The sequence below is a fragment of the Temnothorax americanus genome, unplaced genomic scaffold, assembly GCF_048541705.1.
Source record: "Temnothorax americanus isolate GAGA-0224 unplaced genomic scaffold, ASM4854170v1 Scaffold158, whole genome shotgun sequence".
In the NCBI taxonomy this organism is placed as follows: domain Eukaryota; kingdom Metazoa; phylum Arthropoda; class Insecta; order Hymenoptera; family Formicidae; genus Temnothorax; species Temnothorax americanus.
The window spans coordinates 108,892-125,110 of NW_027509295.1; the positions used below are offsets into that span (position 1 = coordinate 108,892).

A 16,219-nucleotide genomic window follows, 5' to 3' on the forward strand; every position below is an offset into this window, starting at 1 on the left:
TAAATGGGGAAGGAAAAAAGCTGTGTAGATTCCTGGGGGAACGTGGGTGGGCGATTTTTAACGGAGGAATAAGAGGTGATGAAGAAGGAGAATGGACGTATACAGAGGGAAGAGGGGAGTCGGTGATTGACTACGTGTTAAGGGACAGGAGGACAAGGGAAAGGGTAGAACGGGTGGTGGTAGAAGAGAAGGTCGATTCAGACCATCAGCCAGTGACAGCGTGGGTGGAAGGGTGGGAGGAAGGTATGGATAAAGGGAAGGGGGGAAGGAGCGGAAGTGGGAGAGGGGACTGGTCAGAAGAGGGCAGGAAAAAATTTAGAGAGTTAATGGGGGACAGGCAAGCTCGAGGAGGGGGAGTGGAGGAAGAGTGGCAGAGGTTGAAGGGGAGGATAAGGGAGGTATTAAGGGAAGTGAATGGAAGGGGCAAAAAAAGCGGAGGAAGGGGCTGGTGGGATGAGGAATGTAGGGAGGGAAAAAAGAGAGTTGGCAACATGTTAAGGAAATGGAGAAGGGAAGGAGGAGAGGGGGACAGTTACAGGGAGGAAAAACAGCGATACAAGAAGCTATGTGAAAGGAAGAAAAAAAGAGAAGTGGAGAAATGGGAAGAGGAAGTAAAGGAGGTCAGGACGGAGGGGCAGGTATGGAAGGTGGTAAACAGGGAGAGAAAGAGAAGAAGGAGGGTGAATGAAGGAATTAGTATGCAGGAATGGGATGGGTACTTTAAAGAGTTGTTGGGAGGAGTGAATGGGAGGGTGGTGATGGGAACAAGAAGAGGGGAGAAGAGGGAGGAGGAAGAGGAGATAAGGAGAGAAGAGATGTGGGAGGTAGTGAGGAAGCTTAGAGAGAGAAAAGCGTTGGGAAGTGATGGAATTCCGAATGAGGTTTGGAAGTTTGGAGGGGAGGTAGTGAAAGAATGACTATAGGAAGTGTGCAATAGAGTGTGGAAAGGAGAGGGGTGGCCGGAAGATTGGAGGGAGGGAATTATAGTGCCTATAGGAAAAAAGGGGGAGGGGGAAAGAGTGGGGGACTACAGAGGGGTGACGTTAGCACAAACGGCATACAAAGTGTATGCTGCCGTACTGGCGGAAAGGTTGAGGAAGGAGGTTGAAGAGAAGGGCTTGCTGCCACCGAGTCAGACAGGGTTTAGAAGAGGGGTTGGGACCACGGACAACATTTACGTATTGAATCACCTGATAAACAGGCAAGTAAATGGAAAGAAAGGGAAGATGGTGGCGATGTTCGTGGACTTAAAAGCAGCTTTTGACTCGGTGGACAGGAGGATTCTAGTGGAAGCCATGAGAAAAAGGGGAGTAAGAGAGGGCTTGGTGGAGAGGTGTAAAGAACTGCTGGGGGAGACGATATGCAGAGTAAGGGTGGGGGAGGAAATGGGAGAGAGATTTTGGACAGGAAGGGGAGTCAGACAAGGGTGTCCGTTAAGTCCGATCCTGTTCACCTTGCTGCTGGCGGACATTGACGATGAACTGAAAAAAGGGGGCTGGGGTGGAATAAAGCTGGGAGGGAGAAAGATATATACACTGGCTTATGCAGACGATATAGCGATGTTGGCGGAGAATGAGGAAGATATGAAAGGAATAATAGGAAAACTGGAGGGGTATTTGGACAGAAAGGGATTGGTATTGAACAGTGAAAAAACGAAGATAATGAGATGCAGAAAAGGGGCAGGAAGATGGAAAAAAGTGAGTTGGAGGTGGAAGGGTAGGATAATAGAGGAGGTGAGAAATATCTGCTACTTGGGATATGTAGTAAAATGTAATGGGAGGCAGGATGAACATGTAAAAGAGAGGACAAGGAGAGGGGCGGCGTTGCTGGGACAAACTATTCGACCTATTCCGTAATGAAGGCATCGGTCGTCGAACGATTTAATCGCACGCTCAAGAATGACACGTGGAAAATGTTTACGCGCAATGGAAATTACAAATGGATCGACTTGCTGTCAAATCTCGTATCGGATTACAACGCGCGAAAGCATCGAACTATCGGCATGCGGCCCATCGATGTTACCCCCGCGATCGCCGACAAGCTCCTAACAACGGTGTGCAGTCACGTAAAGATCGCTGCTCCCGCGCGATTCAAAGTGGGCGACTCGGTACGTGTGAGTAAATTCAAGACAATCTTCGAAAAAGGATACACGCCAAATTGGACCACGGAAGTATTTAGAATCGTCAAAGTGCAGAAAACTAATCCCGTGACGTATCTGTTGGAAGATTCCTGCGGAAAATCCGTCGCCGGTGGCTTCTACGAATACGAGTTACATCGCGTTGCTAATCCCGACGTGTATCTCGTTGAAAAAGTTTTGCGCAAAAGGGGGGATGAGGTTTATGTAAAGTGGTTAGGATTTGATAATTCACACAATTCATGGATACACAAGAATAATGTATTGTAAAAATTTATTACAAAATAAAAACATATTATACATACAAATGAGTCATTTATTTTCATAAATATCTAAATGTATTTACAATATATTTACAGCGGTATTTACAATGTTATATATTTACAATGGTATTTTATAATGCCCCCATGGCAGCGTTTCGGTAGAACCGGGTATAATGTATCGCTTATCATCGTACAAACTTAGAGCTATTTTTGTTTCAGACACGGTGTATACCTCGTGTTTTTTGGCTTTTATGCATACCTGCTGTCGCGTCATTTCAATTTCGTCGCGCAGACACCGCGTGTAATCGTCGAACGTTATCGACCTGGCTACGACGTTACTCTTAACACCTTTAACCTTTTTCGTATCTTTCTTACCGTCCACTCGCAAGGCGTACATCTTTGCTCTAAGCCCGACGAATTCGGTCATTATCGCACCGTTATTTTCGTCTTTCATTAAGCCCGGAACTTTTTTATTGACGAGTGGGATACCATACGCATTATCGATCGCGTAATCGCTAGTGTCAAATCTATAATGAATGTGACGCTTCATGATATCATACACATCGTCGCACTCAATGTCATAAATGAGACTGTCCGTATCAGTGTACATGACTTTACACTTGTCGCGATACAATGGTAACATGTACTCGTGATGAAATTCGTACAAACATGTCTTGGATATATCGAGGATGCACATACCCACGTAGATTGGTTTGTCGAACTTCACCTCGAGTTTTCGCATTTCTATTGCTACTAAATTCTCCGAAAAGACGCTTCGGCTATGAAAATTTGGTTTTGCAATCATTGCCTCCGCGCCGTATCTACCCTCCCAATGAGTCACGAGGCGCACGTCAACGTGATTGCGCACATTCTCCATGGTTTTGCTAAACACTGCATTGTTCATCAATTTGTATAATTTTTTTTCAAAATCATTCTTGGCCAATGTCCTAAATTTCGTATTAAGTTCTATATAATCGCGAAGCCATGGAGATTGCGCGAATTTCAGTATACAATGAATTTTTGATATACGGAGACCGTGACGAGTACACTGCTGCAGGTTGCGATAATGTATTACATAACGTTTCTTATCGTATAATGTTGCGAGGAGCTTGTCCTGCCGCTTGCCGGGTGGTTTATCGCGCGTCGGACAGAACGGTAGGTCGGTGTGCGCGTCGTGAAGATGTTGCGGATACTCCAAGTCGACTTCGAGTATGTAGTCTATCGAGGAATCCAACGCGACATCCATAACATTAAAATCGGTTACGTTGTCGACCCATTTAAAATCTGCGTATGGCAATGGTTGACACATTGCCCAGCCGTATAAGTTATTTACAGCAAAATACATGAGGTACGACGACGGTTTCGATGGATTGTACGATTGCATGTACTTGTTGTTGGCCAGTGCGTATCTGTTTGAACATTGACTCAAACCGCCGCGTATACCGCGTTCGATAAACATGACCATGTCAATGTCGGTGAGCAATTCGAAATTGATACGCGTATGCTTCAACATAGCATCCCACGTAAAACCCTGTAGAGTATAATAAAACGCCGGATCGAGTCCATAACTCGCGACGCAACTATCGCGAAAATTTTCAAAGATGTCGGCCAACAGCAAGACATCGGTCTTGAGATATAAATCGCTGTAATCACCGAGCGTTCGAATGGAGAACCGCTGCCAGACGTCGACGGCGTGCGCGTAATCGCTCTCGGATACGGTGTCACCTGTCAATGAACTGTAAAATGAGTCGCGCGGTGGTAAACACAAGTCCTCCAATTTTTCGACGCAGTCAATGTATTCATATGGAAATACGCCTTTTCGTGTCAGCAAATCAAAATTTTCTGCGGATAATTCACAAAATTCGCGTTGCAATATTTGCAGTTTATCCTTGCTGAGATAAGATGCCAATTTGTCGAGACTAAAGGTGAGAAACTTGTACGAATCGATAAATCGCAATTTGACGCACGTTTTCTTATCTTTATCTTCGGTGCTTTGAACGTTTTTTGTAAACGAAATATATTTTTCTTTTGTGATCGGGAGTAAATCTACATGTCCTTCGTATGCTGTTGCTATTTCAGTTATAATAAAATGTGCATCGTATCCCGATAAATTATGAAACACTATGGGAATGCAATGCGAATCTTTATAATTTAAGTTACAATTCGAATGCGCGGGACCTCTGTATCGACCGGTCAGGTGACAATGGTCGCGTACTCGCACGTCGTCTGGCTCGAACGGTTCTTCGCACACGTGACAGTGCGTTGCGCTGTTAAACTTTTCCCACTCGTCTCGCGTAAAATCTGCCATGGGTACATTAGTGGACAAAATGGTCTTTACGTCGTGAGCTAAACGTCTTAGCTCCTCGGCGAACCACGCGACGCAATCCTTATCGCGACGAAACCGATACATAGATAACGACTCGTCGTACGAGCAACGCACGTAGTACCCTATGCTAAACACGCGATGATGTTGATATGTGTACCTGGACGTCTCCGGATCCGCTTCCATCTTCTCCAGGGTACACTCCAGGTCGGCGTATATGATAAATGGAACTCGTTCCTTCCTGTTGTGATTTTTAAAGGCCAACCACTTGTCGTTATCGCTCGGTAACTTGATCGCGCAGTCGTTCATCTGCCGACAGTCGACGGTGTGGGCTTCCAATTTCTCGCTCGTGTAGAAGTAGTGCAAACATCTGTAAATAATAAAATCTTTTTTATACATTTTTCTCGTAAAAATTATTTTTATTTTTATTAGGATGTATACTCACCGATCGCAAAAGTATTTTTTGTTCCTATTCTTGTTCACTTGCGAGCTCACGAGGCGGGATAGGTTCTTGATCCACGCAAAATGTCCCACGTTGTCGTTATGCATGTACAGCAAATTTACGTGTCTGTCCATCTTTCGGTCAGTAACACGTATTGGTAGGATTGCAAGTTTTTTGTTTTTTTTCTCGATGCTGTACACGTTGATTGATATATCGTTGTGATTTTCAAACTTTTTAATTTGATTCAACGTCATTGGAAACTCAATGTCCGTAAGATTTAGCACCGACGTGTAATGAGGGTACGACGATTCCCGTTCTGCATGTTTCTTGGCTGGATACAGAGCAGCCGTCACTGACCATGCGAAACATGCATTGTCCATTGATTGCACGTTTATCACCGCATTCTTCTTTTTAATTTCTTGCGGTATTTCCACAAAACACCCTGCGTGCAATGGATTATATTTGTTCACGTTTACCATTAAATTGAGTATACGCGACAACGCCCATCCGCTATCACGTTCCTGGAATTCCTCCAGCTTTGCTAAGGTAGGCTCAATGACGTGTCTCTTGTACCACTCGTGCAGATCGGACTTGCGAAGAAGTTCATAGTTTCTCGTTGCGATACTTTTATTCGCGCGTTTGTCACCCGCAACAAATTCACCATTAAACACTGTGTTAATTTTTATATTGTCATGTCGTTGCATGACGTTCTGCACACGATCGAGTACAATTTCTCCCGCATCTTTGAGAAATTGACGAGGGTCGATGTGTTTGGAATTTATCACCGCACCAGTCAATATACGGCTTTCAAAAGCCGTATCTATCTCGCGCCATCTGAGTCCTGTCTCACTCGCACTGTATCCCGCACCCACATGCACGAAATGTTGACGTACCGAGTCTTTCAGACCTTCAAGTCTTGCGATACATGCGACCAATGACTGTTTGAGGCCGATCGATAATCGCGGTCGTTTAATTCGGCTTTGTTCTTCCAATGATTCGATAAACTCGTCACATCGTTGCTCCCACGCGGCAAAGTCTTCCCTCGAATTTAACAGGGTGGATTGCTCCAACAACTCTTGCTCCATGTTATTGCACGATTCTCTTGCTAACGCCATTTGTTGCACTCGCGACTTCCAGTTCTCGACTATTGAGCGTATTCTCTAGATTCGTCATTTTATATTCTACTAATGATGCATCGTTTGCTTATCGTATCTAATTTCATCTCAGCAGCCGTACATCGGCGCTATTTGCACAGTTTTGCACGTGTTCGATGAAATCATCGCGAGACATGTCGCAACATGTTCTTCAAAACAATAACGCTCCATTGAATTATGCGAAATTGCAAATTTTGCAGTTTTGCACGTGTTCGATGAAATCATCGCGAGACACGTCGCGACATGTTCTTAAAAACAATAACGCTCCATTGGCTTATCCGAAATTGCAATATTTGCAGTTTTGCATGTGTTCGATGAAATCATCGTGAGACACGTATGCTTTTGAAAAAAATCATATTTGATGCCCGATGAGGTGATCTCATCACGAATGTTCTTGACAAAGATATCACATTTAACGTATATGTGGATTGTGGTGGTGGTCATACGAGCCGCAGATATTGTAAAATTGACGTCATGCGGCACCAGCTTGTACATGAAACCGTCAACAGTACTCTTTCTGTTCGAACTAGAACATTGCGTCGAGAACGTGTATTTTCAACTATCTCAAAATGTTCACGGCGTAAGTAAAAAATTCAAACAGTTTGTAACAACTTTACGTCAAAATTGTGTCACCGATAAATGTAACGCAGTTACAATCTTGCGTAAAATTTATGATGAAAATTCGATTATTGATTGCGAACTGTTGGCCTACGCTTTGGATACTATTGTGTATAATGCGCTACATGACAAATAAATGTATATAATATAGTAAAAAATAATTTCCTTTTTTATTTACCGTTCCCTTTTGTTAAGCTGTCTTCGTTTATTGTTTACTTAAATGTATAATTATAAATTAAATATTAAGATCTGAACGATTAAATATTGTTGGCGACGAAAAGATACTCAATTGTGAGCGAGAACACACGAGGGAAAGAGAACGCGAACGGGGGAAAGATAACGGGGGCCGGGAGCGAGAAACCGCGCGCGAAGGAGAGATAACGCGAACGTGTCATGTGACGTCACGCAGACTCCGCGGCGCGGCGAAACGCGAACGCGGGTCCCCTCGCCCCGCTGCGCCCGAAAACGCGAACGCTCCGCGGCGCGGCGAAAACGCGGATCCCCCCTCGCCCCGCGGCGCGGCGGAAACGCGGTCGCCCCGCGGCGCCGGAAAACACGGCGCGGCGAAAACGCGGTTCCCCCTCCCCCTTCCCCGCGGCGCCCAAGAACGCGGTTCCCCCTCCCCCTCCCCCGCGACGCCGAAACATGCGGGTAATTTTATTCTTTTGGATTTCGCACAATTAAATCCTAACACCTTCGCTCGCTGCAATACTTGATGGAGCAAGATCGTAACAAACTATTATTACAAGCAGCAGTACTCGTACTGCGAGAAATAATTGATATATTGTTTGAAAGCGATGATGACGAATTAGAAATATTAGAAAGAATTATAAATCCAAGAAGATGTGTACCAAGAAGACGTGTACCAAGAATAGAAAATTATGTAGAAGGAATAATAGGAGCATTAACAAAGCAAGAATTTAAAGCTCATTTCAGGTATTATTGACTAATTATAATAATTTATGTTTTCGCTGAAGTATAAATATATATTGCACTTAAAATATTTGAGGTTTTTTTTTATACGTGTGTAATGTTTGTGACTTATGATGTCTCCTGAAACCTGCAATTATGTTTTGTCGCATATTGAGCCAAGGCTACAAAAGAAAAAGTGGAACACCAATGATTTCTCCACTCACACAATTTCTATTGGCATTATGGAGACTAGGTACTCCAGATTCTTTTAGGTAAGTTATTGTAATTTTCTGCAATGATTATGTTTGGTAAATAAATTTTTATTTTCATTTTCATGCTGTACAGAGGATTTACTTTATTTATGTATATTTCATCATTTCTGCTTACAAAGATCAATTTTGTGGCGTAACCATTGTCAAAACTGCAATTTAGTACATATTATGTTTTATTTCTCTATGTTCAGGTTGATTTGTGAGCGATTCAATGTTGGCAGAAGCACTGCATTGTACATAACAAGAAGAGTTGTAAGGGCACTCATTGAGCTAGCGCCTGTTATTATTAAGTGGCCACGAGTACTTTTCCGAAAGTAATTGGTGCTATAGATGGTACGCATATTAATATTCCAGCCCCAAAACACCATCCCGAAACTTACATTAATCGAAAAGGCCATCATTCAATCCAACTTCAGGTGTGTTTGCTATTTTACTCCAAATGTTTTCCATTACATTTTATGTAATGTATATTTTTTACTAATGTCTCTTTTTGTGTAGGCTATCTGTGATCACAAGTGCCGGTTTATTCATTGTTTTGTTGGACACGTTGGATCTGTCCATGATCAACGAGTATTCCGTCAGTCCGAAGTGCACAGTTACTTGGGAGATGTTACAAAATTTCCGCAAAATAGCCATTTAATTGGTGATTCAGCATATAAACTACATGAAAATATATTGGTACCATACCGAGATAATGGTCATTCAACACAACGCCAACGAAATTACAATTTCTGTCATGCTTCAGCAAGAGTAGTTATCGAGAGAGCATTTGGACTGTTAAAAGGAAGATTCCGAAGTCTTTTAACGGTATTTGCAATGAATCGAGTCGACCTGATTCCAACTCACATTCTTGCTTGCTGCATATTACACAATATTTGTCTAATGAGAGGTGATGACCTTAATTTTGAAATAAATGAAGATGAAGAGGAGGTAATTGATGTGGCGCATCATGATGAAAATGTTAATAATCTTGCTCATGCAGGTGTTGCAAAAAGGGATTTAATATGCGAAACCTTAAGAATTAGAGATGTATAACAGACATTTCTTGAAGGTAATTCATATATAACACGTAATATTTATCGTTAGTTCCGTATAATAATATATGTAATATAATCCGTAATGTAACTTATACATGTTATAGAATTCATTAGAACATACGAACAAAATAAAGATTTTATAGTTTCTCTAAAATTTTATCCAATTTCTCCATTAATCTCTCTGATATACCCATCTTCTCTTCATGTCTCTTCTGTTTCCCTTCTGCTATTTTTCGTAGTTCTTCAACTGTCTGTACGTCTGCAATCTTACGTTTACTTGTAAATATCAATAATACACAATTTTTTAAAAACTTGCTACCTAAGGGGTTGTGTCTTTTGCTAGAACTCGGATTCGAGTACCAACAAAAGCTGTAATTCTAACTATAATGATAAAATTGCACGCTGACTTACGAGATACACAAATATTCTTATTTGAAGCTTCATTCTCGCATATGCTGCTGCCGCTGCCGCTGCTGGATAAGCCTGATATGAAAGTTAAATTTGCTGGTTCGGACTTTATTTTAAATGTTTCTGCACCAGTAGACGAAATTGTTGCTGGAGGCTCCATAAACGGTTTCTCGCCTAGAAGACTTTCCATCATCTAAACAGTTCATATAATTATAAGCTTGTGTAACGCGATGTCTACAATCAGAATTTAAGGCGTAAAACGTAAGAATTTGACCAATCACACTCGTATATGAGGAGAATAAACAACCGTGATTGTCAATTTCTGATTAAAAGTGTAAAGCAAAGAGAACAAACTTTTGCACAACGCATAATGCACAACGCAAGTGAATAAACTAATTACATTTCTTCATTTCCATCGTGGAGATAGAAATAAAGAATACTGATTAGTTTATATCTTTATGTGTTATGCTTTGTGCGAAAGTCTGTGCTCCCCGCTTAAGAGATATAGCTATTCTGTACATCATACACTTACCTCAAAATATTTCCATGGTCGCTTATTATTGCCCGATTGTCTGTTATGATCCCTTACAGCCTTGTATGTTCTTTTCATGGTATTTACTCGGGGGGTGCATTGTCTGCCTGTTACTGTATATCTCTTGCTATTCATCACCTGAGCAATTTGCTCCCATACCTTTTTATGGCTGGTTTTTCCTGAATACATATTTCGTTCCCGTTCCCTATATTCCTCCAGTAAAAGTAAAACTGCTTCGTGAGACCATCTGAAATTTGCTGATCCTGTGTCTTTGTAAACAAAGACAGTAATATTTTGTGAAATCCATGAATTTAACAACAAACAATGTTAAACTGCAATCAACCAAAATGTACTTACCATCCACAAACTCTTCGTCCAAGTCTACATGTTCAACAGCTGCTGCAATGTTCTCTTCGACATCTGCTGCTAAGGATGTGGAAGACGATGCAGTGTTCGGTAGAACATCTACAAAAAAATGTTTTTTTTTAGTATAAAACATTGTAACACTTTTAACAGACTGACGATGTAAATAAATAAAAGGTTCGTAGAAGAAAGTGATTTACTAAGACAAAAAATGTTATTGTTACATTAGTAGATTAATATGCGTACGAAACAATTGTTATACGTCAATTAATTGCCATGCATGCAAGCTGTTAAAATAATTTTTATTAAGCACTTACCCTTTTCATCTGCATGCTTACGTGCATAATCTAGTAACGCTGATGCAAAAAACTGATCTGTATATACAAGTAATAACATGAAAGAAAATGAGCAAATGACAAAAAGACGGAACAGATGCAGACAATGAAAAAGTGACCAAAAGAAAAGAAAAAAAGAAAGAAAAAGGACATTCTAAATAAAAACACAATGTGTTTTTTGACATTTCAAAAACGTAGTTTTCATTCTAATTTAAGTTAAAAGAAAACAAAGAATATATTACACTTATCGCATAAGCCAAACCTTGCAGTCACCAAGATACTTCCCACAGATAAAATATTATTTTAAAATTAAATATAAACGTGCAAGAGTACATGTGTGAAATACTTATTACCTAAACAAATTAAAATATCAAATCAAACTAAATGTCATTAACCTTTTCTTTTCTCACAGTTACGTGACCAATACAAGTATAATAAGTGAAGGCCTGTGATGTAACTAAATCCGATCCGTATCCGTACAATGCAAATGTCTGTCTAGAAAAGTAAATGAGATTGAGCAGATACGAACAAGCGTAAAAATATTCTCATTTAAAAATCCTAGATTATATATTTTATTATAATATTAATACGGAGCGGATAAGTATAAATTAATCTTCACAATTATCGTAAAAGTATTAAATAACCAACGTAAAACTTCCAACTTACCACGTTCAGCTTTGATAGCATCACTTCTACTAACTGTTACTGAATATGTCACTTGAGACAGAGGATCATGCAAATTGATTTGTGTATAATCCATTTTTCCAATTATGTGTATATCAGTGCATATAGTTTTGCAAACGCTAACGTTTCAGACTCCAAAATCTGAAACAAACGTTTATATTAATGCATATTGAATAATACTACTATACAAAAAAAAACAGTTTCTATATAAAACTTTTATGTCCGTTTTTCTACCAATGTAGATTAACTTTAAAGAAGAACAGAATGATTTACACTTACACGTAGAAAACACATCCTTGTAATTCGCAATAGTACAATATTCGTTTACTTACGATAAACGATAAACATCCAAGTATTGCAGCAAGTATTTCTGTTAGGATTTAACTGTGTAAAACCTAAAAAGGAATAGAACGATTTACAATAATCATGTAAAAAACACATTCTTATAATTCACAACAGTGCAATAATATTCACTTTACTTACCTATCGCTAGGATAAACAATAAGCATCAGGTATAATAAAGCAACAGGCTCGTGAAGATGTTATGCCGTTTCAACGTGGATCTTATATTTTCTAATTCAAATTACAAAAAGATAAGAAGTTGAACTGAGGGATCACTAGGGATTAAAAATAAGCATCTTTATTACAAGTAATAAAGCTACAGACTCGTGAAACTCGTGCATTAAATCTCAGTTCAACTTATATTTTATCTTTTTCCAATTCGAACTAAAAAAAGATAAAAAGTTAATTAAACGGACGTTATTAAAGTTAACCTACGTTGGGAAAAATTAATATTAGATTTAACTGTGAAATAAGAATTAATTAAATAAAATATTTGTACGAGATACGGCTACTGTTATCCAACTAACCTTTTTATCGTAATAAAACAAATGTCGAACGCTACCGTTGCTGTTCGCGGAGTTCGCAAACGCTTCCAAACGCTAACGCTACCGGTGCACTACCTCGGAAGAAAGAGCGTTGGTAGCGAGAAGTTATGACGTATGACACTACCGGCAGCTACCAGTAATAACGTCACGACAGCGTTTGGTAGCGCTACCATAGAACTCCGCGAACAGCCAGTAGCGCTAGATAGCGCTAATAGCGTCTCCCCGAACGCACCAATAGTAACCCAGGCTGAACTGTACGTGACGCTGATAAGCGTATCTCGCCCCCCCCCTTCGGCATTCTCCCCCTCCCATGGTTCGAGAAGACACTCCAGATCCGCGTACACCACGAAGGGGAGTCGCTCCTTCCTGTCGTGATTGTCGAAAGACAGCCACTTATCGTCCTCGTTTGGAAAAACGATGGCGCAGTCGTTCATTCGACCGCAGTCGACGCTGTGAGCGGCCAACTTTTCACGCGTATAGAAATAGTGTAGGCATCAGCGAAGTAACGCCATATATTAAATAACATCTCTCTCCGTTTCCTTGTTCCTCAGTTTTTTTTTTACTTACCGATCGCAAACGTGCTTCGCGCAGCGGCTCACGGTCAATTGTGAATTTACCAATTGCGATAGATTCTTTATCCAGGCGAAATAACCCCCGTTGACGACGCCACGCAACGTATCGCGCAGATACAGGAGATTTACGTGTCTATCTCTCTTATCGTCGGTTAACCGCAGAGGCACGATCGCGTTGTCGTCGGCGCGCCGTCCGTACTTATCTTTCTTTCCAATCTCTTCCCGAGTGGTGAACACATTGATCGATACGTCATTCTGACGTTCAAACTTTCCGATGTGTTTCAGATCTATGGGGAATTTTATCCCGTCAAGATTCAGCACCGTCGCGTAATCGGGATACGAGCCGCATCGTTCCGCGTGCCGCTCGGCGGGATACAAAACCGCGACCACCGCGCGTGCGAAACACGTGTCCTTCTCCGATCGCACGTTTACCACCGCCTTTTTAAGTCTTATACCTCGCGGTATTTCCATCCAACATCCCACGCGCATGGGATTACACTTGTTCACGTTTACCGTTAGGTTCAGTATTCTAGACAACGCCCATCCGCTGTCGCGTTCCTTAAATTCGTCCAACCCTGCTAGAATTGCGTCGCGCACGCGCCTATCGTACCACTCGCTTAGATCGGACGCTTGGAGGAGCTGTTCGTTCCGCGTAACGATACTCTTCACGTCGATCTTATCGTTCGCTACGAATTCTCCATTGAACGTGACATTTACCTTCAAACACGTGTGTTTGTTCAAATTGTCCTGCACTTTTTCGAGCACGGTGCCCTTCGCATCCTCGAGAAATCGCACGGGTTCGATGTACGTCGAGTTCGTCGCAACGCCGGTGAGCACGCAACTTCGGAACACCGTATCGATCTCGACCCACGAAAATCCTTCGCTGACGCTGCTGCTGCTACCTGCACCCTCACCGTCCAAACCGGCACCCACGGCGCGTTCGAATCGCCGACGCAGATCCTCCCTTGAACCTTCCAGTCGCGCTATTCGAGCCACCAGAGCGGTCACGGCTCCGGTGTTGCCTCGCCCTCCGGAGCGTCCGACTCGACAGCTCTCCCGCAGGAGCTGGAGACACTCGTCGCATCGTCGTCTCCACGCGCGATATCCGTCCGCGTCGCGGACGTCCGCGGCGAGCAATTCGTCGCACTCTTTCTGCATGTTATCCAGAAGGGCCTTTCACCCTCGGGAACACAGAATTTCACTCGATCGAAAAGACGACGAGACCCGTAGGTGTAAATCCTACGTAGCTTCCCTTTTCCGAACACCGTCTGATAATAATGATGATATTTGAGCGGCAATTTACGCGTATAATCGTGCGCCCTAGCGGAATTTACCATCGTCGTCTCTATCCACGCGCGCTCGCGCGCAGTTCGCGCTCCGATCTCTCTCCGCAAATGATGAGTCGCCAGATTCCATCGCGCGTCCTCCTTCACCACCAACAACGCACATGCGTTTGACGACGATAACGACGTTTCGAGTCTCACCGATTCTTTGTCCGAATCCAACGAGAACGCGGGCATGGGCTCGTAACAGCGCAATTCGTCGTCTGATTCCTCGGGACGAGTAATAACGGTGATCGTTCATTCGCGAGTACGCACATTGCTATTGCTACATTATCACCGCTGTCGGGTCTAAATCAATTAGACGTATAAATACCGTCCTCTGTTCTTTTCAAATATATTTGGCAATAGAAAAACCTCCGGTTCGATTGGCTATCGGCGATTCCGATTTCGCGACGGATCAGATATCTCGTTACGTCGACTCTCCACGAATCCGATCTGCAACGATTCCTCACGAGCGGTTCGCTTATTATTACAATCGGTTTTCTAATTTTATAATTAAACACCGGTTTTTGCAAAGTTCTACGTACTCGTCGCTCGTACCGCATTGAAAAACAACTTTATTCCCCCTTCCGATCGGTTCGCACCACTCTCTCACGATACATTTGTCAATCCGCGTCACCGTATGCCGCGCCGTCGCGAGCAAAACTCATTTTATATACGCGTTCGTTATCTCAACGTTGGTTTTCCATACCCAGAGATAAACTCTTTCCCCGGAAAAAACGACAATTGCTCGCCGCGTCGTTCGAGAAAAACAAAAGGAGGATGTGACGCCGACAGCGACCTTGATCGAGTTCGGACGCGCGATAAAAAATATTATTCGCGAAACATACGGTTCGGGTGAACGAAGAGAAAATAAGGAGAAAGTAAGTAGCCAATCGCTAACGTTATACATCGAAAAACCGCGTCCGTCCCGTTGAAACGAAGAAGCGCGCGATCGACGCTCCCCCTCGCGGGAGGACACGACGACCGCTCGCCGCGTCGCTCGAGAAAAACAAAAGGAGGATGTGACGTCGACAGCGACCTTGAACGAGTTCGGACGCGCGATAAAAAAAATATTATTCGCGAAACGTACGGTTTGGGTGAACGAAGAGAAAATAAGGAAAATGTAAGTAGCCAATCGCTAACGTTGTACATCGGAAAAACGCGTCCGTCCCGTTGAGACGAAGAAGCGCGCGATCGACGCTCCCCCTCGCGGGAGGACGACTCGTGATTTTCGCCGTAAAAGTGGACAAAAAAGAAATAAGGAAAAAGTAAGTACCAAATCGCTAACGTTGTACATCGGAAAACCGCGTCCGTCCCGTTGAGACGAAGAAGCGCGCGATCGACGCTCCCCCTCGCGGGAGGACACGACGACCGCTCGCCGCGTCGCTCGAGAAAAACAAAAGAAGGATGTGACGCCGACAGCGACCTTGAACGAGTTCGGACGCGCGATAAAAAAATATTATTCGCGAAACGTACGGTTCAGGTGAACGAAGAGAGCGGTATCGTCTCTCTCTATCTCTCTCTCGATACATCGGAAAAACCAAAAAGTAAGTAGCCAATCGCTAACGTTGTATATCGGAAAACCGCGTCCGTCCCGTTGGGACGAAGAAGCGCGCGATCGACGCTCCCCCTCGCGGGAGGACGACTCGCGATTTTCACCGTAAAAGTAGACAAAAAATAAATAGGGAAAAAGTAAGTAACCAATCGCTAACGTTGTACATCAGAAAACCGCGTCCGTCCCGTTGGGACGAAGAAGCGCGCGATCGACGCTCCCTCTCGCGGGAGGACGACTCGCGATTTTCGCCGTTTGGGAAACGGGCGGCCGAAAACCACGTCCGGCCCGGGCGACGCGACAGTACGCGCCTCGCCGCGATCGACGACGCTCCCTCCTCGCGCACCGTCGGTATCGCGGTACCCCCACTTTCCCGCCCCCCTCCAGAGTACCCTGAGGCCAAAAG

General features: G+C 43.1%; 3 protein-coding genes across 4 annotated transcripts; all 3 read right to left on the reverse strand.

Moving 5' to 3' along the window:
* Positions 1-965: 965 nt before the first annotated feature.
* On the reverse strand, positions 966-5,747 carry LOC143895409 (uncharacterized). Its single transcript, XM_077402480.1, has 2 exons — positions 5,166-5,747; positions 966-5,090 (listed from the first exon to the last, which is right to left on the reverse strand). Exons 1-2 carry the CDS (start codon positions 5,639-5,641, stop codon positions 2,516-2,518), a joined length of 3,051 nt encoding a protein of 1,016 aa, XP_077258606.1. The 5' UTR covers positions 5,642-5,747; the 3' UTR covers positions 966-2,515.
* Positions 5,748-9,232: 3,485 nt separating this feature from the next.
* LOC143895410 (uncharacterized) lies at positions 9,233-12,591 on the reverse strand. 2 transcript variants are annotated; one of them, XM_077402482.1, is made up of 5 exons: positions 12,347-12,591; positions 11,961-12,050; positions 11,810-11,872; positions 10,096-10,274; positions 9,233-9,756 (listed from the first exon to the last, which is right to left on the reverse strand). In XM_077402482.1, the coding sequence occupies exons 3-5, from the start codon at positions 11,823-11,825 to the stop codon at positions 9,475-9,477; spliced, it is 477 nt and encodes a 158-aa protein (XP_077258608.1). In that variant the 5' UTR covers positions 11,826-11,872; positions 11,961-12,050; positions 12,347-12,591; the 3' UTR covers positions 9,233-9,474. The 2 variants fall into 2 exon arrangements, with proteins under 2 accessions (XP_077258608.1, XP_077258607.1); XM_077402481.1 differs by lacking the exon at positions 12,347-12,591 and having other exon boundaries at positions 11,961-12,160.
* On the reverse strand, positions 10,301-11,587 carry LOC143895408 (uncharacterized). Its single transcript, XM_077402479.1, has 3 exons — positions 11,460-11,587; positions 11,189-11,288; positions 10,301-10,560 (listed from the first exon to the last, which is right to left on the reverse strand). Exons 1-3 carry the CDS (start codon positions 11,478-11,480, stop codon positions 10,301-10,303), a joined length of 381 nt encoding a protein of 126 aa, XP_077258605.1. The 5' UTR covers positions 11,481-11,587.
* Positions 12,592-16,219: the final 3,628 nt, after the last annotated feature.

Coding starts and splice junctions, on each gene's coding strand:
- LOC143895409 (XM_077402480.1), bottom strand. CDS start 5,641: ATGGTAAACGTGAACAAATATAATCCATTGCACGCAGGGTGTTTTGTG. Junction 5,091..5,165: donor AAAAAATACTTTTGCGATCG/GTGAGTATACAT, acceptor TATTATTTACAG/ATGTTTGCACTACTTCTACA.
- LOC143895408 (XM_077402479.1), bottom strand. CDS start 11,480: ATGCTATCAAAGCTGAACGTG. Junction 11,289..11,459: donor TGCTATCAAAGCTGAACGTG/GTAAGTTGGAAG, acceptor TTACTTTTCTAG/ACAGACATTTGCATTGTACG. Junction 10,561..11,188: donor TAACTGTGAGAAAAGAAAAG/GTTAATGACATT, acceptor ATTTTTTTGTAG/ATGTTCTACCGAACACTGCA.
- LOC143895410 (XM_077402482.1), bottom strand. Junction 9,757..10,095: donor GACCATGGAAATATTTTGAG/GTAAGTGTATGA, acceptor TGAACTGTTTAG/ATGATGGAAAGTCTTCTAGG.